General features: G+C 45.4%; 1 protein-coding gene across 1 annotated transcript in view; it reads left to right on the plus strand.

Moving 5' to 3' along the window:
• The window catches only part of pacrg (PARK2 co-regulated), a 128,005-nt gene extending 105,966 nt beyond the window's left edge, over positions 1-22,039 (plus strand). Inside the window, exon 5 of the mRNA XM_037125063.1 lies at positions 21,823-22,039. Within this exon, the coding sequence (XP_036980958.1) occupies positions 21,823-21,989 (167 nt within the window). The 3' untranslated portion in view covers positions 21,990-22,039. The remainder of the gene's footprint in view (positions 1-21,822) is intronic.
• Positions 22,040-22,547: the final 508 nt, after the last annotated feature.

Below are 22,547 nucleotides of genomic sequence, written 5' to 3' on the forward strand. Positions count from 1 at the left end.
ATTACAAAAAACAGAGATGACGAGGAGGTCAGGGGAAGTGCATTCGGCCTCTCCTCCCAGCCAGTGAGCCGGCCAAAGTACCAGCAAGCATGTGTCAGTTTGTGTGTGTGTTTTGTGTTTGTGTGTGAAGCAGTAGGACGTACATGGCACCGAGGCGGTGGTGGTGGCGGAGAGTTCCCCTGCTGGGGCCAAAAGCCGACTGCTCAGCTCTAATTAGGCTCGTCTCAGCAGCCCTCCTCCGCCCTGGGTTCCCACACCTCTCCACATACCTGTCTGTCTGCCAGGGCCGCTCAGCACACACAAATGTTGGACGCAGACACACACAGACGTGCAGGAAAAGTTTTACTGTGTTTCTCAATCAGTTTGGGAATCTGCCCTTTGTTGTAAAAGACAGACATGAAACCGGACGCGCACACAGTCGAGAGTGACAGCCGTAACACACCAAGATGGAGGGGAGGCGTGCAGGGGGATGAGAGAGCGCGTTAATCCACCAGCCGTAGCATTTCCTCTGTGGATCTGTGTGCGTTTGAACTTTTCAAGGGGAGGATGGCGAGGAGCGATCGGCCACTCTGTAAATGTCAGTGGATCTGAGCCGCCCGAGACCAGACAGCCTCTCGCCGGTCGCCTGCCACTCACTTTGTCTCTGTCTGGGTGCTGTTTATTTTCTCCTCCCTCGTCCTCCATATCCTGCCCTCTCCCACACTTTTATTATTGTCTTTTTACCTCTGCCTTGCCATTGCCTGCAGGAAAACAGCATATCCTGTAATAGACGAGGCTGGTTTTAGTTTCTGTGTTTCTCTGTCTTTTCCTTTCTCAGGATCACCGTTGGACCCAGATCCACCTCAGTGGCAACCTCTCTGTCTTACGTTACTCAGTTTCACAGACCATATAGTATTCTGGCTACCCAGCTCTATTTCTTGCTAATTTATTAGCCTTCCAGTATTTTGCTGTGCTGGTAATTAGATTTTTTTTCTCTTGTAGAAGGAGTTGTTTTATTTCATTCTTCAAAACCATCTTCAATTTCCTTGGGAATTATCAAGGGAGGGTTCCTTCATTTAATTTGTACGGAAATTAATTTGTCAATGTGAGAAATAGGATACTTGCTAATCTGGTTAGTCCAGCTTGTCCCTCCCCCCTCGTCCACCCCATGCATTAGTCGTACCCTGACTCTCTCTCCAGCGTTCAGGAGTACGTGATTGAAAAGACAGACGGGGGATAGGCAGAGTGGGAATTCAAAGACAAATGAAAATAAAGTCCGGAGCATTTTGTGGCAAAAGAGACACAGAGAGGGGAAGTGAGAAAGAGCAAGAAAGAGTATTAAAATCAAAATGCCGAGAGGCGGGGTCATAAAACGGCTGGCTTTATTGAACAGGGCACAGTGGGCCAGTTGCAGCCTGCAGGCCCTTTCAAGTCTATCTGCTTGTGCTGCACTGCATGTCACTCTGTCTCGCTCTCACTTCAGCGCAACCAAATGAAGCTGTGTTGTCATGATGTTTTGATCCAAAAAACAAAACATCTTGCTAAAGCATACACATAAATGATAAATGATAAATGATAAGATGTGTATGTGAATATACTGTAATAATGAACATATACAAGTTTATTTTTCTTGGTTTCAGTGTGATTTGTTTTTTTCCCTTTAGTTTTTCTTCGGTGAAATTGTAATGCTATAGCATATAGTGATATTTAAGTTCTTATAAGTTTTTGGGGAGAGACATTTTTGTGTTTCGGCATGATGACGCCCCCATGTGCAATTTGAGGTCATAGCAAAAGTTTGGTGTGGAGGAACTTGGCTGGCCTGCAGAGAGCAGTGACCTCAGAAAACCTTTGGGATCAACTGACCAACTTCAGGCACGGCCATATCACCCAACATCAGTGTGTGAGCTCACAAACACTGTTGTGGTTGATTGTGAGCAGATTCCTTGGTCCTCCCAGAAGAATTAAAGGAGCAATTTGTAAGATGTGGCCAGAATTTATATATGTGTGAGGACAACAGTTTCCTTCTTGTTAGAATTATTTATATATTGCACTACAGAGATGTCTATAGAATTGAGCATGCTGACCAGCTAGCCCTGGCCAGCCCTGTCTCCTAAGACCACTTTGTACGTTTGTAAGAAGCTGGCAGATATTTGCCAACTGAACAAAGTAAACTCTCAAACTGCCAAACTGTAAATCACCTCTGTACTTCATCCCCTGTTGTCGGACACACCTCAGTCGGTCATGGAGCCTGTGTTCCGTCCCATTTCGTTGTCCAACCATGTTTGCGCTAAAATACAGACCTAAGGTTCAGTTGTTCCTACTTGTTTAGATTTCTATATACTTTTGGCCATTTAGGATAGATACAATGAATGAATTGTTTCAGAAATATATATCTATATCTATATCTATCTATCTATCTATCTATCTATCTATCTATCTATCTATCTACTATCTATCTATCTATCTATCTATCTATCTATCTATCTATCTATCTATATATATATATATATATATATATATATATATATATTTGAAGTCTGAATGAAGTTGGAAGTAAAAATATGGAAATGTGCATTGCAACATCTATCAAAAAGTGAATATGGATGAAAGAAGAGGAAAAGAAGTCTAAATGTTCTTGTCCCTCTCCTCAGTCCCATCCCCTCCCAGGCATCTCCTCTCTAGACTCAGGCAGACTCTCTGGCTGTTGTGTGTTTGTCTGAGATATGGACTTGGATGCACACTGAGCGACCGCCCACTCCACACATTCCTCTGTAGTCCGCCCGCTTCTCTTGGACGTTGAACAAATTGATTTGGGCGTTGATTATTCAAGGGGCATATTTCATAACTTTTTGACTGGCTTCTCTCCACATCCCACTCATAGTTTTCTCTCCGTGCATCTGCCTCACTCTTACTCACACCCATTCCCAGCTGCCGCTCTGCAGGATCCAGCCGAAGGAGGCCCGTGAGTCGTGTCGTTCGAGGCTCCGTCTCTGAGTCTGATTGCGCTGTAGCAGATCAGCGGTGTAGCGTTTCTCCTCAGGGAGCAACACAAAGTGCCCGGGCACGGCTGAGAGTCGGCGATACGGAGACAGAGAGGATCCATTGGTAACAGAATCACCCTCTTTGTTTGGAATAGTGTCAAACTTTCATATCAGGCTCTTAATTTTCTTTGATTGCTCTGGATGATTCAAGTTTTTGTCAGTTGTTTTTCAGTAAAGTGCGTTATGACACTGAAGACTGAAATTCTTGCAGCCGCATATTACGCTAGTGTGTTACTTCACACAAACAAGTTAACTTTTCAATAAGAATTCAATAATTTTGTGCCACTCAAGTATAGAGTAAAAGGAATCGCTACAGGGAATGAAACCCTCGCCTGCATAAAATCCATATATGTATACTAATAATGAATATTCAAGGAAAGATTGGACACCAACCAATAAACCATTCATCACAGGGACATGAGCTGCAGGCCTGATCCCGCTTGGTATTAATATAAATGATCTTTATCGCAAATGACTAATCGACTCTGCTCTGTCCGTCTCTCTTGGCAAGGAAGTCAAACCCTTTCTCCCTGAAGAGAAGTGTACTTTTTTTAAATGATTAATACTAATAAAACACCAAATCCAGAGTAAAAAACTCACAAGTTATTGATTTACAGTGTAGTATGATTCATATTTATTCATCACTCCAAATTAAAGCTTTTAGAGGAACCAGACAAGCTGAAAGTGGGGCTGCAACTTATTATTTTCCACCTCAATAGATTGGTTGTTTAGTCAATGAAATGTCACAAGATAACGAGAAATATCCAAAGTAGTGTTTTCACGCGTTTTTGTCCAAGAAAAATCCTAAAAACCCGAAAAAGATATTGAAAATTGCAGTGACATTAAAACAGAGAAAAGCAGGAAGTTGCAGAAATAGTTTGGCTTTTGGGCTTGAAAAAAATAACTATCATCGGCATAGTTGTAGATTTTTGTCTCTCAGTTGAGTTGAAAGAACAGTCCATGTAGAGAGAAAAACAACTGCCGTGACGAAGCAACTCACAAGTATCTCTAATTTTCAAAGAGGAGTGTTTTGTTTTTAGATTTTAGGTTGATCTTGAAGCCATTCACGGTCTGCTTTTCAGGCGAACTGTAAAAATCGCAGTATTAAATGCTCCATTCTGCAAAAACAGCAAATTGGACATCCTGGAGGTCACATGGTGGTGGGTCACGGGCATAGATGCGACGCTTCAGCTGGTCCCAGAATGACACGCTGAGACGATCGATTTGCCTACATCCTATCTGAATACGTGCCAAAGCAGGCTGGTACTCCTGCTCAGTCAGCTTACGTTGGTTGACCATGACTATTTCCAATAGCCAGAGTGGACGCTATCATTATCCAGTGCCTCTTATAGCCTCCAAAAAAATGTTTTTCTCAATAACAGCTTCCACTATATTTGTGTGAGTTTTGAGTTTGCCCCGACTGAACTGAAGCGGTTCCACAAACAAAAGAAAACCAGATTTAATAACTCAGATATGCATGACTCTCCATGAGTAAAACCACCGAAGCAACAAATAAACTGTGCGGCAAAGTATATGCACCCATATCCCAATATCCCTAACTAATTTCGAGTAGTCTGTATCTATAGTGATCTCATTTTCACCCAGAACTTAGTTGAAATACTTGATCACTGAGTCACGTAGTTGTTTTGTTACTAGTGAGGATCAGTCTGTCAGCTATTTCAAAATTGAGAAGTGAGATTGCAATTTTGATTGTGGACTGCGACTGCGACTCAAATCAATGGTCATTTTTTTTTTGGCCTGTTCGCCTACCCCTACTACTTTACTAAAACCAGTTTCTAAAGTTCATCAGTTCAAATAAGGTCAAATGAGGCTGGTGTCCCCTTGTAAGTGTCAACAAGAAGTAAGCCAGCAAATTCTACAACTATGCCGACATTCACTGCTCCACACATCAAACCCCATGCGGCCAGTGAGACGAGAGTGACACACAAAAATGAGCCACGGAGTAAATGAGAGTGGTATAAAGAGAAAATGAGACACTAGTGATTAATTAACTGCTCTCTCCTCGTCGTCCTCATAAGGCCGGGATCATTTTGTGACTCGGTACGAGGGGCTGCGGTGCTGTTGCGCCGCTGTTCGCTCTCGCACATCCCAGTCTCGGCATGAAACATAGATCAAGAGGAAAGTTTGAGCGAGGAGAGAGTGTGTATTATACGAGCCCATGGTTGATTGCTCTGAAACCAGAGAAGAGTGAGGGGGAGGAATAGCTTCGGTGGACTCACTAATACGTCTGATGTATTTCTTCCTCTTGAATGTAACCCACACACACCTTATGTAATACAAAAGCACTTGCAGAGACATAAACAGTCCGCCTTAATGTCCAAATCTATCCAGGATACAAAGTTGCAGCTGCTGCTTCCTATTGCACCCTTGGGCCTTCTGTGTGTGTGTGTAGATTGCGTGTGTGTTCATGCCAACCAATGTGCTTGCGTCTTTTACTGTCCTCCAGCGCTGTGCTGTAATCAGGTAAACCCAGCGGCAGAGTAATCTCAGTCAGGTACTAGGAGGCACTAGCTAACTCCTCTGCCGCTCTCCTCTCGTCTTTCATCTCTCTCCCTCCTTTTCTTCCTTCTTCTCCTCCTCAGCAGCCTCCGGGCGCTCTAATCTGCCTTCTCCCTCTGGCTCACCTTCATCTCCTCCCTCATCCTGCTCCCCCCTCTGGCACTCAGTCACCGCATCACCAGCAGCAGGCCTCGGCCCGTTTCTCTCCTCATCTGGTTTCCTGGGATGTAAAGGTCTGTGTTGTGTCTTACGTACTGCAGGTTTGCGTGTCGGAGTGGAGCAACATGTTTATAGGGTTTGGGCACAACATGAGCTCACCCTGTGGTTCAATGTGGTAGTCAGTGTAGATAAGAGTCATCATGTGCACAGTCAACACACATTGACTGTATGTGATTACAGTGCTGGAGCCAGTCGTATTGACAGTTCGCAATCACATCTGCATTTGACTAATTGAGAATGAGGCTCAAAAATCAATCTTTCTCAAAATCCCTCTTGCTCAAGTTTGCTTACATTCACCTTAATGCACACACAAGCTCGCCTCCCGTTTCTGGTTCCTCTCTTCCAGTATGTGCCTGCTCTGTAAACTCTCCTCATCAGAAATGCGCGCAAAAAGCACACATAGCATTATTTTTGATTTTTTTTTTTTTTTTTTTTTTTTTTTCGTTTTCACAACAGCAGGTGAGCTGCTCACGGAGGAAGCTTGTCGTTAGATATGTAGCCTATTGAGACGATTGAAACCAACGTGGTACCGAATGGCATCCTGACAACCAGCTGTAGGAGAGGCTGCAGTGTGTTTACAGTAGGCATGTAATGCCAGAGAGCTGCTCTTTCTCTCTGTAGAGAATGTGTGAATGTCAGTAGACAGACGCTCAGGAAAACAATGGTTTAAATTATCATTCATAACCATGATAATTATAATTTATGTACCAATAGAAGCCCCTAAATCCTTCACACTGGGCCTTTAATTTTTAATGGAGCTGCTGATGGAATCCAGGTTTGCATATATACCTGCCTGTATTTCATTAAAAATACAGGCACGTGCATCAGTGTTCGTGTGCACAAATACAGCAGCAATGCTACCTTTCCATTTGACACATGCGTGTACACCCGCCCTCCGTCCTGCGTGTGCCTAGATTGGAAATGAAAGCTCCAGGTGAGAGTGTTTGCCAAGGTGTCCGTTTGGTGGATAGATGATTTAGTGGGTGATTCTATGAGGAGATTCCTCTGTGGTCTCAGCTGGGATGGAGCAAAAGAGATAGTGAGGAGAGACGAGTGGAGGAGACTGCCCTAGTCATTTGATGGAGAGGTGGAGTGGGACAGGAGCCGGGGTAATAAGGCTTTGCTTTCCGTCTATGTGCATGCACACACACACACACACACACACACACACACACACACACACACACACACACACACACACACACACACACAGACGCACGAACGCAAACCTGAGCGCACACACACCGAATCGTCCAGCAGATTAAATGCACTGCAGGTTGAATAAGACCAGAGACCAAGAGAGAGAGACGAGGAAGAGGGTGTTGAGTCAGTGTGTAAGCCGCAGGGCAGCAAAGTCTTCCTCTACCACTAAGTCAGCCACTGATCTCATTTCTCCACAGATGGACTCCTAACACACTCCCATCAGGGGACAAATATATATTCCCTCTGTCTCTTTTCCTCACACATTCTGGCACCAGCGACCTTTTCTCTTTATTCATCCTCCTACTCCCCTCCTATTTCTCTCTCTCACTGTGCCTTGCTTTGTTTGCCTCCTCACCTCTCGTCTTCTCTTCACTCCGTCTGTATTATCCTCCTCCACCCCAATATCCCTCTGATTCTCTCGCACACTCCTTTTTTCCCCGGCGTCTCTGATTTTAACCCTCTCCACCATCCTGTCACAGACCACATGCCATTACCCTCTCTCCTCTTCCTTTGATCAATCACAGCCAACAGGTGCTGTAAATTGTGTCCTCTGGCGAACCGGCTCCCGCGGCGTCTCCCGTGTGCGTTTGTCCCCCGCCCTGCCTCCAACCCTGCTCTTTCTCTTCATTCTGCTCGCCACACACCTCCAGCTCTTGCCCCAGTTTGTCAGCGAAGCAAAACTGGCCGTGTCTGGGAGCCCATCATTCATCTCCCCCCAACCCTCTTCCCCATCCTGTCACATCGGCAGCTTGGCTGGTCTCAGACAAATAGCATCACGGAAGATAATACAGCCACAGCCAGCAAAGAGCCAAATAAATGGTCCCTTCTCTGCAGACCTAATGGTCCTGCTCTCCGCTTGGCCAGGAGACAGCGTTCAGCCCAGGGACTACACGGACACGACCATCGGGTTCTAATGAGAAAAAACCTGTAAGCTTCAACTAGCCATGACATGCATGCATCACAGATACACACCCCTCATGAATAACAACCTGTCAACTGCCAACAATATCCCAAGACAAATATGTTGTTTAGTCTGGGGAGATGTTTATTGTGGTGAAATTGCATAGTGATGTATGGATGCAACATGACAAGCTGCGGGAGTACATAACAGTCAAGTGATTTGTATCTCAAAGCCCCAATCAAATCACACACACATGCATACACATGCATCCCCCTGTAGCCTGTAGGGATCTGTGTCAGATGTCAGGATATTACAAAATATGCGCTTTCGTGGTGGCAAAAGCACAATGCTAATCACACTGTGTCTCCGTCATTTTGTGCTACAGTGTGTGAATATTCTCAACAGGGTGTAAGAACATTACATAATTAAATGATCACAAGTATCTCCTCTGTAAACCTGGTACATCCTGGCATTTAATTCTTGCTTCCCACCTGAGGTGGCATTTGTTATGAATTCATCTGCTCGGTCATCACGCCAGGTGGTGCAGTCTTTTTTTTTTTCAAGCAGTCATGATCATTTGTGCTTTCTGGTCGAGGAGAAGGGGTGTTGCATGTTGCAGAGAGAGGCATCAATATGCCATTGATGCATTCATCAATTCACATTGTTTTAATTCAGAAAAAAGTACCTTTACACATTGTGAAGACATTTCTCTCTCTTTTTTTCTGGCATTTCCATTCGGGTGCTTAGGGGAATTGTGGATACAGATCAAAAACAGGTGGATGGATGGTGGATGATGGATTGTATAATGTTATCAGCCTGGTGGAGATTGTGGTTTTCATTCAGATGTGTCTACCCCCCCCCAAAATGTACAAAAATTAACAATCCTCCGACTTCAGCTAGAAACGGAATAACTGTTCTGCTGATCATCTAAGTTCATAAAAAATAAATATATAAATCTTGAACTGAGCACCAAACTAACTGTAAAAAATCTAGGTCATCTTCCCTCAAAGTCAGTAATTAGAGTCGAGCAGCTCGGTGCTACACTAGAATAAATAGAACTCGACTGTATTTCTTCAGAAAGGTGTTTAGGATTCTGAAGATGTTGAATCATCGGCTGCTATTGGAGCCAAGTTCTGACGATACTGATGATATGTAAAACGGCCCATCGTTGCCAGTTAATCAGGCAAACCAATAAATCGCTCAGCCGCCACGCAAGTGACGTGATGCCCAACTGAACAGCATGTTCTTTGAATTAAATACAAATATGAATGGTATTAGCTAATTAGCTTTAGGCGCTAAAGTGACCAGGGTAGGATTAGGGGAAGATTGTGGTTTGGATTAAAAGAAACCACTGTTGGCTGCCAGAAAGAGGTTGGAAAAGAATCCTCTTGACCCATCCCTCCACTTCCTTCTTCTCTCCCGTGACACAACAGTCATAATCCCGACGTCTAAAAAAGGGCTTTGTCACTTGAACCTAAGCTTATGTTGTTTTTAGCCAAAAAGACTGATGTCGCTGCTTTTCTTTGCAAGGACGGTCTCCGACTCAAATGGGTGCATTTGATCAGCGGCAGAAACGGAGAGAGCCCCGCAAAAACAATATTTAGTCAGCTGTGTATGTATATGGGTACAGTGGAGTGCCACCACCATACAGTAACTGCTGACTGCGTCCTCTCACGCTGATGTGCCTCTTCCGTCCTCCTTGATCATGGCTACTGTTGTCATCTCCTCTCCTCCAGCGTAATGAGTCAGTGTGTGATGTTGGATGGCTGCTGACAGTGTGTCCTATGACTCACGTCGGGGTGGTACTGCTGTCCCAGCATATCTCAATACTCTCCCTCCCCTCCCTCTATCATCCCATCCCTCCTCTCCTCTCCTCTCCTCTCTGCTCATGTTTGGACTATACCTTCCCCAGTGCGTAGGGACATCTGCTAATAATAAGTAAACACACTGTAAAGGTGACACACACACACACACACACACACACCCGCCACATGCACAGTTATGCAGCTAAACCTCTTTTCCATAGAGCTCATTGTGTTTTAATCAGTCACATGCTTTTTTTTTCTCTCCATGGAGAAAGAGAACATAAAAAAAATAAAAAAATAAATAAAAAAAGCTGGAGAGAGAAGGGAGAGAACTGGCAGAAGGCACAAAGTGTTGGCCAGTGGAAAGTCCGATGGTGATGATGGAGGCCAAATCGACTCTGGAACCCAGTGAGACTATGTGGGTTTAATTGCATGTGCTTGTGCAACAAAGATTTGTGGCATCACAGTTTATACTTTGAGGGCTTTTGTAATGCACTGCACCAAAGTCCTTTTTCAATATTCTAATTCATAAAGGGAAATATAACTCTCCCCGGTCCTGATGACATGTCAATTTCATCCTACCAGCCTGTGAGAGACAGTGAACAGGCTTTAGACAGACACCTCGGCCTGTTTTATGTAAATACCACACTTAAACACTCCTACTTTAAAGGGCCCGGGCGCTCGTAAACCTTGACGGACCCCTGGGCTCTGCCAGGGCCTGTAAAACGCTGACTGTTTATGGATGCCTGTACCTGCACCTATCCACCCATAAAGACTTTTCTTTTGCCCTTCTGGAGGAAGAGAAAAGAAATAGGAAGAGACAATGTCACCTCAACCAGGAAGTGTTTGAGGCCATCTCCACACCAATGTAAAATAAATGAATAAATAAAATGATAGAAGGTTACGTAAATCTCTTTAAATGCAGAGCGTGTAATTTCTGCTGCCTGTGGTTTCAATAAAAACAGAACAAAAGATCCAAGTAGCAAGGCATCTTGGGAGTTGTTGTCTTCATTGTTGAACAACCACCTGCACTGATAAAAACCTAACTAAGATTTATTCATGTTATGTTTAGTCACGTTCCACGACTTCCTCCCCCCACTCTCAGACTCTCTCGCGGAAGGTAGCGGCAAGCGGCCAAATGAAATGCACCATTACCTTGATTAAAACTAGGAATTTTCACTCTGTTTGAAGACTGTGGGAAACATTTGGGATAGCAAAAGTATACAACTTAACACATAACAAAGGGCTGGTTTGTTTCAGACGTTTTCGTGCAGAAATGTCACATGTTGACAGTGTTGTTTGGCGCCGGAGCCTGAAGAATCGAGTGCACCATCAGGTCAAGATTCTCAAACCCTTATCACATGGCGGTGAAACACCTGAGCTCACACGACACAAATCGGCACATCCTGTTTGACCTGTTAGTCGAGCGAGCCTTAGTCGCTGCTTACATATCTTGATTTTGTGTCTTTTTCACGGAGAGAAAACTGCTTTTTTTTTTTCAGATTTATTCACGTTTGCACGGACGTGCTCTCATTCTTCCTTATTGTCCGTCGGGAACCGTTGCCCTCAGACTTCCTGTTCTGAATGCAGACAGACTGCGAGCCGTCCTCTTGGTGCCATTGTCATTGTTGAGCCAAAGTTCTTTTAATCACACCGTCGACCCAACCCACTGTGATTTACTAGCCCCCCACATCCATAGGCATCCACTCTAGCCAATTGCATTAAAGAGATAAATAACCCGGCCAATAAAAGTGCTGCGAGGGGGCTGAATGGGCCCTGGAAAGCTCATCGTCCATTTGGTGCAGCGAGGGATGGGTGGGGGGTGAGCCAGGAGTGGGGGGTGGGGCTTTTAGTGGAAGGTTTTTTAGGGGTGATATTGTGATTGGTGGCGGAGGTGATGTCATGTCATCCATCTTAGGGAGCCACTTCATTAGGCTAATGGAAGGGCTGGACCGCTCACCGCTCGTTCCTGTACGTGAATGTGTGTGTGTGTGTGTGTGTGTGTGTGTGTGTGTGTGTGTGTGTGTGTGTGTGTGTGTGTGTGTGTCCTTCCATTGATGGCAGCTTCCAAGGCTAAAGTAGTTATGAAGACTAAAGTGATTTTATTAGCCAGGCACATAGCCCATCACTGTGTATGGACATAACTGTGTGTGTGTGTGTGTGTGTGTGTGTGTTGGCAGAGTTGTGTCCATGCCAGTGTTTTCACACAGCACAGTAATGACACTGTTTTGGGTGTGGGGAGATAATGCGGCGCGTCTGAGCAGCCAAAGCACACCTTACTCCTTTGATGCTTAAGCTCCAGTCGCGTTCCCTTCGGTGACCTGCATGAAAAAAAAGCGAAACGCAAGGGAGGATACTAGCCACGCTTTGGGGTAATATTAGTGATAGGTTTTGATTTGTCGTTGGCTCAAATTAGTATGTCACTTCAAATGTTCCCTCTTGTGACGAGTGAAGGGGACAAATGGAACCTCTCTTTGGATTTTTGCTGCGCCACTTGGCCTCCTCTCTCCGTCTGTCTGTCTGTCTGACCGTCTGTCACGCCTTCCCTCTCCTCGCCTCTTCGTACCGCCTCTCCATCTCTGTCAGCTTTTCCACCTGAAGCCCACATTATTATTTTTTTTCTGTCTGGACATGTGCTGTCTTTACGAGAGCGATTCCCCCGATTCCATTCCTCCCTTTGTTGCTCAGGTCATTCCACCTTCGGCAGCCTGTTTTATCCGTCTCTTCATGTTTCTCAGGTGTCATATGAGGCCTGCCTCTGAATTCTTTTCCTCGCCTCAAACCTCTCAGTTGTCCGGTTGTTAATCCTCTCCATCTCTTACCCCTGATTTTCTCTGGTTTTGTTTTTAAATCGGTGACTTTCAAGCAGCTGAGCTTTCACTTGCGATCTGATGAAGCTCTCGGCCTTGCTGGCAATATGCTAGATAAGTCGATGATATTATATCGAGGCCTTGCAGTGAAACTGAGGTCAAAATCAGAGAAAGCATTATTTAAATCAGAGGATTTCAAAGTGGGAGGCAGGCCTCCCCAGTTACAGGGAAGGCTCAGTGAATGGAGATTAGTCATTGCATTAGTTATCAAACGGAGATCACACGGAATAGATGAGATGTGTGTGATGTGGTTAAAGAGATGGTGGGGAATTTCACTCTTTTTCTCACATCCGCAGTCAAAAACTAATACATTGCTTAGGACAGGCTTTTTTTTTAAATGTATTTTGGTGTCATGTCGAACGGCAATGATATTTTGATTTTGTACATGAAGGATCATGAAGAGAACCAGATGCCAGAAACGATTTATTGTATTCAACACACCACACCAGGAAGGTCTCTCCATTAGCAAAGTTTAACAATCTCCCCTGTCCTATTTCTCCATCTCTCATGAGAAGTTTCCACAGGACATTAACCTGATATTACATTAATCTGTTTATTCACACTGTTTAGACTATAATGTGTGCATAAATATACTATTTGTGCATCCATACGTTCAGCGGAGGTGTTAATGGAACAGAATAACGGCACTTGTCCAAGCTGTGCTGTGATGTTTCATTTAGAAGCCTCCATTCTCTCAAGGAGAGTAAATCTGTGACCAAAACAACCACGATATAAAGTAGTAGTAGCTGTAGTATTTTCCAAAACCTTAGACATATGGTCTCTGTATCCATGAATGTCTGTAAATGAGAAGATGGGATGAGGAGTATCCTTACCAAGGTGCTGTTTTCCCCACATATGGACACCTGCTACCAGAGCAGAGGTACACCAGCCAAGCTGTTTCCTATGAATATTAATTCCTTTGCCGTTAGCTTCTGCTACTGAAGGTCACATGCCATCCGGAATAGGAAGAAAAAACATTCCCTGCTTTTTATTTATTACTTGTGACAGCCACTAATTTGATGTCTCTTTACGCGCAGATCTGAGAAGCAAATGGTGTTGTGACATTTTCAGACGAACGCGCGCAGGGGTGAGATAACTTTGATGGTCTGACGGTGATTGAAGGGTGGAGAAAAAACCACGTGTCTATGCTTATTGGCTTCCTGTCAAACGCGAAGACAGGTTTTTTGATGTCAGCTCTGTGTAAACATTCATCAGCTTATGTAACAAAGAAAGCAACATTATTAGAGGGCTGCGCGGTCGTCTGACGTAACCTGTGGGTCACAGGTAAGAGCGGGGTACTGTAGATATGTCTGATGTGATGTTGTTGTGAGGGTTTTTATTGTTGGCATTTCAGGATCTTCTTTCCAGTGATGGCACTGACTGCTGTCTTGCTTTGTGATGATGATAAGGGGTCTTTCATTATCTGTGTGAACAAAGCAAATGTGCCTTAGAAACCTTAAAGGCGTCGAGTTAACGCGTTAATCTTCATGGCTCCGGCCCATCGGGGTGTGCTTTCAGAGCTTTGTGTATATACGTCACGTGCCTACACCTGTATTAACAGGCCTTTGCATTTCAAAGTGCAATGCTTGTTTGGCTTGTGTGGCCTTTAACGCCTGTCCCTGGTGCAGATCGATTTTGTGCCTAGCCAGCAGCCCACTGCTAACCTTGAGGTAAGCTGGCGTAATGAGATCGCATCTGACGGCATTGACTCACACCTGACAGCACTGACACTCTCCTCCCAGCGAGGGAGAGACACAGACAGGCAGAGTGGGAAAGGCTAGGTCCTCTGTGGGGAGAGACTGTGCTGCTGAAAGCTTTCTTTGCACTGTAATATACGCCTCTACCTTCTATAGAAGTCGAGGTTTTGAACGCTGAAATGGTGGAAACGTGATTAAAAACACACAAAAAAAAATGTCTGCAAAAGTAACACCTGTCAGTTTAGTTTGATCACGTTACCATTAAAACAATTAACTGGCAAGTGTGTGCCTATTGATCGTAATCAAAATGCATCTAAGACATCTCTTGGAAGGATAGATTTCAGGCTGACCCTCTGTTGTATTGAAACTTTAGCAGCTGCATCTTCTTGGTGTGCAGCATCTGAATTCAGGGTGTAGATTTTGCTGTGGCTCCAGGCCCTCTGTCTGGCCGTAGCCGCGGTAAGGAGCACCCTGTCTGTGTTTTCTGGCCTGGATGAAAAGCTCTGTGGCAGCACGCTGTGAGAATCATTCGTCACCAGCGACAAACACACGCTTGTGAACCCTGAAAAATGTGTAATCTAATTTGGAAATAATTAAAAAGTTGCTGCCCATCCGCGCCGTCTGTGTGATATACCTGTGAACATAACACGAGATGACTCTTTTCTTTAGAGCTGTGACAGGCATACCGAAGCCAATTCACAGATGCATGTATCAGGCCACAATTGGATGAGATGGGACTGGGATAACCATTATCTGAGTGGTGGTAATTGAAACAATAATGGACATGGTAACAGCTCGGAAAATAGCATTGATCCATCATCTAAGATGAGCCCTCTTTGTGCATTAAAACCATGACTAAATGACGCAAACTGATATTGCTCTCGGTCATGACTAGGTCTAGTTGGCTAATTGAAAAAGAAATGAGCAAGAGGAGGGTTTTGTGAGGTGTAGCAGAGTGATTCTCCCTCCTCGCCTCAGCGGGACTGTGAATCCCTCCCACAGCCAGGGATTTCTAAGGAAAGATTAGCCAAAGACATGGCACGATTTTGGCGGAAGTGTGGAATTGGAATCCAATTCCTGTATACCTATGTACAGATGTAGACTCGTAAGCCAGTGGGAGCCGGATCGATAGGAATCTAACAGCTTTAGCTCCCGTGTAGCTCAGGAGCATCCTCAGCAGGTTGCGCCTTTGTCTCAACCCTGTCCAACCGCTCCTCCGGTCCGACTTGCTGCTGTGCAGTCTGACCTTGACACGTTTTCCTCCGCTTCTGCTGATGTCCAACTTTCACCGGGTTGAAATGGCAGTGAGATGCAGCCAGCCTATAGACTGAGCAGTGCTGGGCTGGATGAACACATGGAAAATGAGATCACTGACCTACAGCAAAGGTTAGACCTCAGTAAGCATGAGCAGTCAGATGATGTCGGCAGTTGGGGCTGGGGGTTTAATAAACTCCTGCTGGCCACAAGCATATTTTTTTCGTACCTCTCTACTCACAACCTGACGTGGATATCTGTGAATGTGTGTGTATGTGTATGTTTGTGTATTGTGATGTGTCTGAAGCTGCAGTCCTCATTGTAGCTAACTGTGTTAAGCTGAAATGCTGTTATTGATTACACACAAAGGTTGAGATGGAAAAGCAACAGAATGGGAATGGGCCGAGCTCCAGGTGCGTGTGTGTGTGTGTGTGTGTAAGCATGATTGTGTATGTGAGCCACAGCTGTGCTGTCTGTCAGCCTCTGGCTTATCCATTAGGGGAAAAAAAGGGGCTGGCAAGTTTGGCAGAGGGAAATACCAGTGTGAGGGAAAGAAGCGCACACGAGGCTGAGGTGGAAAGTAACAAAGCTGTTGTCCTGCACTGATGTACTCGCACTTTACTTGAGTAGTTCCAGTTTTGTGAGACTCTGTACTTCTACTCCTTAAGCGCACGTGTCCCTAATGTGGTATTCCAGACAGAAAAGCGCTGGTCAGTTGCAGGGGAGTGCTGGGATGAAGCTGGCTAGCTCATTAAATGCTACGTTAACAAAGGGTTGACTCCACAGCCACCAGGAAAAAGCTTACAACTTGTAGAATAATAGCAGCACAACACTCACAGGCAACATTTACTGTCACAGTGACACAGTGTCGGTCGATCAGCAACACAACGGGCTCTTCAGTCTCTGCTATGATGGTTTTCATCTGATATGAACAGCCACGGCTTAAACAAGATTCTCCTCCTTTCTTGGTTGAGGTGACGAGACCCGTCCCTTCTAATATATGATCAGTTTTACGGAAACGAGCAGTGCTGGAATCAAGCTAGGATCATTTAATGAAGTACTATATTAAGGTTTAATTTTGAAGTATTTGTACTTTACTTGATTCATATTCACATTTACAAAATGTGAGCATGCTGATAAAGGCCACTGGTTGCAGTGCTTTTTTTGGATTTCTTTCATTAGGAGCAACTGAATAAAATTCTTAAAACAGCATGTGGACACGGGGCCTAAAAATATCAGAGGGAGATATTGTACTTTCCTACATCTTTAATTCTGGTTAACACTTCCTGTTAATAAATTAATTATAGTAAGTTCAAAAATAATGATGCATTGCTGTGGTTCAGAGTGCCAAACAGTGTATGGAATAGTCAGACCAATTAACACCTGCACCAACCAACAAAACACTGTGTCAATTATGTAACACACTGAAATGTTATTGTTACTTCTACATCTCCCCTTTTCTCACTCTGTGTCATTATCACATGTACTCAAGCACACACTCCCTTTGTGTGCGTATGTGTGCATCTCAACAGGTATGTACATGTATGTACGCCCACTAGAATACAAAAGCAACATGTATATGCACACACACACACATGCTTCTGGAAGTCCTCTCTCACTGTGTTTTGCTGTCTTTCCTTCACAGACACCTGTGGTTAGGCTCACACACGTAAACAAGCTCTCTACCCTCTCTCTCTCTCTCTCTCACACACACACACACACACACACACACACACACACACACACACACACACACACACACACCTGGTCTCTCTCTCTCACCTCTCCGCCAGAGTGTGTCTCTTTATGAGAGGCCTGCCTGGCGCCCAACTGCGAGGCCCTTTTAATTAGAGCCCTGCTGTTAAGCACAGGCCTCCTCCAGTGGTCCCATCCACTCCCTCACACCTACACACCCTCTGTCACACACTCTTCACCACCGCTCCACTCCACTCCTCTCCCTCCCCTCTGGCATCCACACACAATACATCCACATTGTATTCACTGTAGATCAAATTGGAATGTAATACATAACGCGCCGAGAGTCCGTGTCGAATATGCACTTTAAAGGCAGCACTTGAGAGCAGATTTTGCTCACCAGCTTAAGTTTGATTTTATTTATGAGAAACCAGTTCAAAGAAAAAAAAACATGCATACTAGAGTTCATACATATAGAGAAGAGAATTACCGCGCAGAAAGCCTGAATAAAAAAAAAAAGTATGAACCTCTGTGACCCTCTGTTCTCATGCATTTATCCTCCATTTTGGTGCAGAATATTAAAGTATACTATTTTAATTTTGGACCTTTTAAAGCCTGAACCAACATGATACTTTGAATGAAATTAATGAAGTCTTGAGGGAAAACATTAGCCTCGGCTGACACAGAAGAAAAATCATCTACTTAGGACTTTTAGGATTAAGATCAACGGTAACAATGTATCACTTTTATACAGGAGAGGAAACAAGACAAAAATAGAACAGTTTTCAGAGGAAACGGCAGTTTTAAAAGAAATGAAATGTAACATTTTCCATTCTCCCTTGACACAAAATATTTCAAGTATGTTGATTCAACAGATTATGTAGATATTCTTATGCTGACAAAATTTGCGATTGGAGGGATGGCGGGTTATCAGCGGTGGGCGAAAGAAACACACCAACTCACATGACACTCTCAGCTGTGCAGCCACACTCAGCTCCATGCTGAAAGTATTCCTGGAACTCAAGCTGCTCCATCGCACTCATAACCTGCATTCCTCCATTTCCCTTGTCGAGCAAAGCCCGAAGCCCTCTTTTAAAAAGCCCAGGTCTAACGCGCATTGATCCTCTCCTGCATCTGGCTGCTGTGATCAAAGAGCCATTGTTGTTGGGGGGCCCTCCTGTCTAAGCTGCTTTCATAAGGAACCTCCACCATTTGGGGGGGTAAGTTGATTAGAAACAATGGCGGGTGGGTTGATATTATGTTGAATCAGCTCTGGAATTTTCTAGGCTAAACTTCCCAAAGCCGCTGCAGCGTGTGTGTCACCCGGTCCTTACGTGGGAGGGGGATTACAACCACACAACATACGTACACATAATGCACACCGACCGGGGCCATAAATCTTGAGATGGAGGTTACAGTAGAGCTCTGTTACGGCCTGATAATCGCCATCGGGGCTCGAGTTCCCAACCTGAAAATCCACTATTATTTGAAAATGAGTTTGGAGGAAACAGCCCGGCGCTGCCCCGCATCTGTGACTGCTTGTCTTCAGCTTGATGTGGGAAGACAGGTTCTTTAGGACCGTGGGGAATGAGGGATAGAGAAAGAGCAGGGTGGAGGTGGAGGAGGCGGAGGAGGACTGCAGCTGTTGTTGTGTGGAGTTGAGTGTTGGTCTGGTGTGGCTTGGCGGATATCACAGCAGAACCCGAGAGAGGCAGAGAGAAAGAAAGAAAGACACTGATGGACGACCTTTGGCCTGTCAGGACCCTTAAAAAGTAGCGACTGACATAGAATCAAAAGTTTTGATGCATCAAGATTCATCCTTAATCATTTTATAGATGTATATGCCATGAATTTAAGTCCCATTTCACTCCTTCATTCCATCCTCCTCACCTCGGTGCTCAGGACCCCTCCAATCTCAGGGATTTAGCATGAAAATCAGAAGCACCTCCTCTGTGCCACCTCCCTTTCCTCCCCCCTCACCTCTTTTTGCATGGCAAATGTCGCCACGCCGAGAATCCTCCTCTGGCTGCGTCCATATCGACCCCTCCCTCTTCCTCGGAGAAGCAGACAGCCAATTCCTGCTAGGCCCCCCTTTTCCTCCTGTTCACAGGGCGGGAGTTTTTATTATGATTGTTTTTAAAGATTTTTTTTTTCCCTCTGTCCGCACAGGGCTGCTGATATTGCCGAAAGCAGAGAGAGAGAGAGAGAGAGGGAGGGGAGAGGAGAAGAAGAGTGAGAACGAGAAGTTATTTTGCTGAAGGACATTTGCAGTGGCAGCTTTTAACACCCACCCCCCTCTCCACTCTCCGTCCCCCCCCCCTAAACACACTTCTCTCTTTTCTGCTCTTTAAATATTGAGAATCGTCGCAAATTCCTCTGGCCTCTTCCTTTTGATGCTCCTGGCCTCCCAGCAGCTCAGCACAAGAAAATGCACATGGAAGGGCTGAAACGCTCGGCCTAGCAGCATCAACAATTCCCCCCTTGCGGGACCTCCTGGCGCCCCCCCCCCCACTCCCCCCTCCAGGCCCCAGTAAACGGGCGTGAGCTTTGCTGGTTTCCCGAGCCGCACCTCTTCCCCGGCTCCCCATGTTCTCCGGTCTGAAGGCCAAGCTCTCCCTCTGGGCTGGCTTTGGCTGCTCATTTTCACTCTAACAGGGGGTGGCTCTCCACAGGCCTGGCTTTTTAACCCACACCAACAAGCACACACACGCAAACACAAGCGCGCACAGCTGAAAACAGACGGCAGAGTGACCCGACTTGCTCCTGTCACTTTATTCTTTACTTTTCCTCCGCTCTCAACACACATCACAGCCTTCTGCATTCCTCATTCCTCCCTGATTGCTTTGCCTTTTTTTTTTTTTTATTGCTCACATGGCTGCGTTTAGATGCTATTTAAGATTTTGCTAACTAGTAGGGCGCATGCGGCTATGTTGTGGGGAGCTTGGGAATAAAATAAACACAGCCTGGGTTTAGACACAGGATACGGCTGCACGCCTGAGCGTAATGCAGCTATCTTTGTTGTTTCTCTGAAGGCGAAAAAAAAACCCCAACAACCTGTAAATAGCCGTAATGAAGAGCCAAAGCTGTTAATTCGGCTAACTGGCGGTCAGAACCCGGCTGGAGACCCCCCCCTCCTCAGTTTCATGTAAAACAGGAGAGCGACTCCCGAGCAGAAAGCAAGTGCAGCAGACTGAGATCATAAGCGTGTTGCTGCTTAACGGCCCTCTTTATGGGACTGGCTCTCTTTGTGTTTTAATGAGGAGGCCATGGATGGGTGGAAATAGCAAGGAGAGGGAGAGGGGAAGGTTGGGTCTGTCGGGGAAGATGTGAGATCACAAAAGATTGAGAAAGAATAAAGGACAGAGGGAGTGCTGCCAAGTAGTGAGGGAGAGTTTGATGTGTCCCTTTAATGTGTCCCTCTCTCATCAGGTCTGACTGGGAGTTAAAGAAGGGGATGAAGGGTCCCCATTAAGATACCCCCCGTCAATTTTACCTCTCCTTCTTCTGGTCAAATGTTGCTTTCTTTTCTTTTCTTTTTTTTTCTTTTATTGCCTAAAGAAATAAATCCACAGCTTCTTTCCAGGTCTATTTTAGTTGACCTGGCCGTTTTCTGCAAACAAACTTGGAGGTCTGTGTGTGTGTGTGTGTGTGTGTGTGTGTGTGTGTGTGTGTGTGTGTGTGTGTGTGTGTGTGCGCGCGCCTCATTCCCCTCTATATTTACCTCCCTCTGAAAAGTGTTTTTGAGCCCCCCAGTGCAGTGGCATGAGATTGGCAGTTTGCTGTGTGCTGATAAAGTCACGATCCGTGTGTGTGTGTGTGTGTTTGTGTGCGTCTGTGTGTGTGGTTCAAGTGTACCTGCTGGTGAAAGAGAGAAAGGAGGCTGGACACCTCAGGAATGTTTTTTCGATAACAAGTTCCCCCAGCTCGCTCCAGCTCTGTTGTACAATTTTGTGTGTTTTACTGCAGCATCTATGTGTATGTGTGCGTGTGTGTGTTTGGGGAGGGGAGGGGAGCTTCTGCAGCGCTCTTGCTGTATTGCGATTGGCCACGAGTGTATTATGCTCTCTGGGTTCATTTGTAAATCACCACACATGTGCACAAACACCTGAAAAATGCGAAAACACACACACGCGCACACACACGACCTGTTTCTATTTTGGAGATCTTTTTGCTGTTCTTTTCATCACAGATTTGAAAACTAGTGCAAAACCACACACACACAGTCCTACCTGTGGAGCATGTCCAGGTCAGTACCCATGCGCAGTGCGCATCAGTGCAGCGTTGCGCAACAGCAGAGCCGTCACTAACTCGGTCGTCCTTTACGCTGCGCTCCTCTCCGCAGGCTGCCTCATTAAACTTTCAGCTGAACAGTTAAAAACTCTTCTGCCGTTCAGTCCCAACTGGCTGCGGCGTAAGAGGAGTAAATTAAATTCAGTCCGTCCGTTGGGTTTGAAGTCAGATGGAAGGATGGCATTTGCCGACTCAGTCCGCAGCAAAGCAGTGCGGCGTGGCCACAGGTGGTGCTCCGCGAGCCCTGACATCAATCTCACAGTCTGAGGTGACCCCGACTGGGTTGAAAAATAACTCGTCTCTGGGTTTGTTGTCTCATTCTGTCTGTCTGTCTGTCTGTGTCTCCAGCCAAACCTTCTGGTGTCGTCAGAAGCCACCTGCAGAAGCCTGAGAACATCAGGGAGCTGATTCCGGAGACTCTGGAGCTGTTGGAGCGCACCGGAGGAAACGACGCCTTCGTGCACATAAAGATCATGGTGCCCACCTACCAGTCCTGTGTGGCTTATTCACCCTGACGCTGAACACATTTGTTCTTTGTTGTTATGAAATATACACTTTCATTATATCACATTGTTATTGTTTTATTACTTTAGTGGCTTATTCCACTCGCTGGTAAGGAACGCTTGATGCAAAGTGACTTTTATTTGAAACAGACATACACATCAAGGCCACATTAAAGTACCATGAGCCCCGGGGCGACTGTTTGAAGCCCCCCACCACTCCAAGCAACCATCCTGACTGAACTGTTACACCAGCCAACCTGCACGAACATTAGGACACAATAACGCATCAACGATCACTCACGACTGCAGTTTAATCTTAAACTGTTGTGGCAGCAGACATGTCACATAATCTATATTTAAAACTCACACACGCTGGCAGATGAAAGGGGGCTCGACTAATCAGTTCAAGTGCTGTAAAGACTGAATGGCCGCAATAAAAGGGAGCACAATTTTACACCGGCAAAACTCATACAAGCTCATACAAGCCTGCATGCGTCCCTCAGCGGTCACTATATTGTTCAAATCAATCAATAATGGCCACAGGTATATAAGACCTTCTTGGTTCCAGTG

This window comes from Acanthopagrus latus, chromosome 16 (genome assembly GCF_904848185.1).
Source record: "Acanthopagrus latus isolate v.2019 chromosome 16, fAcaLat1.1, whole genome shotgun sequence".
Lineage (NCBI taxonomy): Eukaryota > Metazoa > Chordata > Actinopteri > Spariformes > Sparidae > Acanthopagrus > Acanthopagrus latus.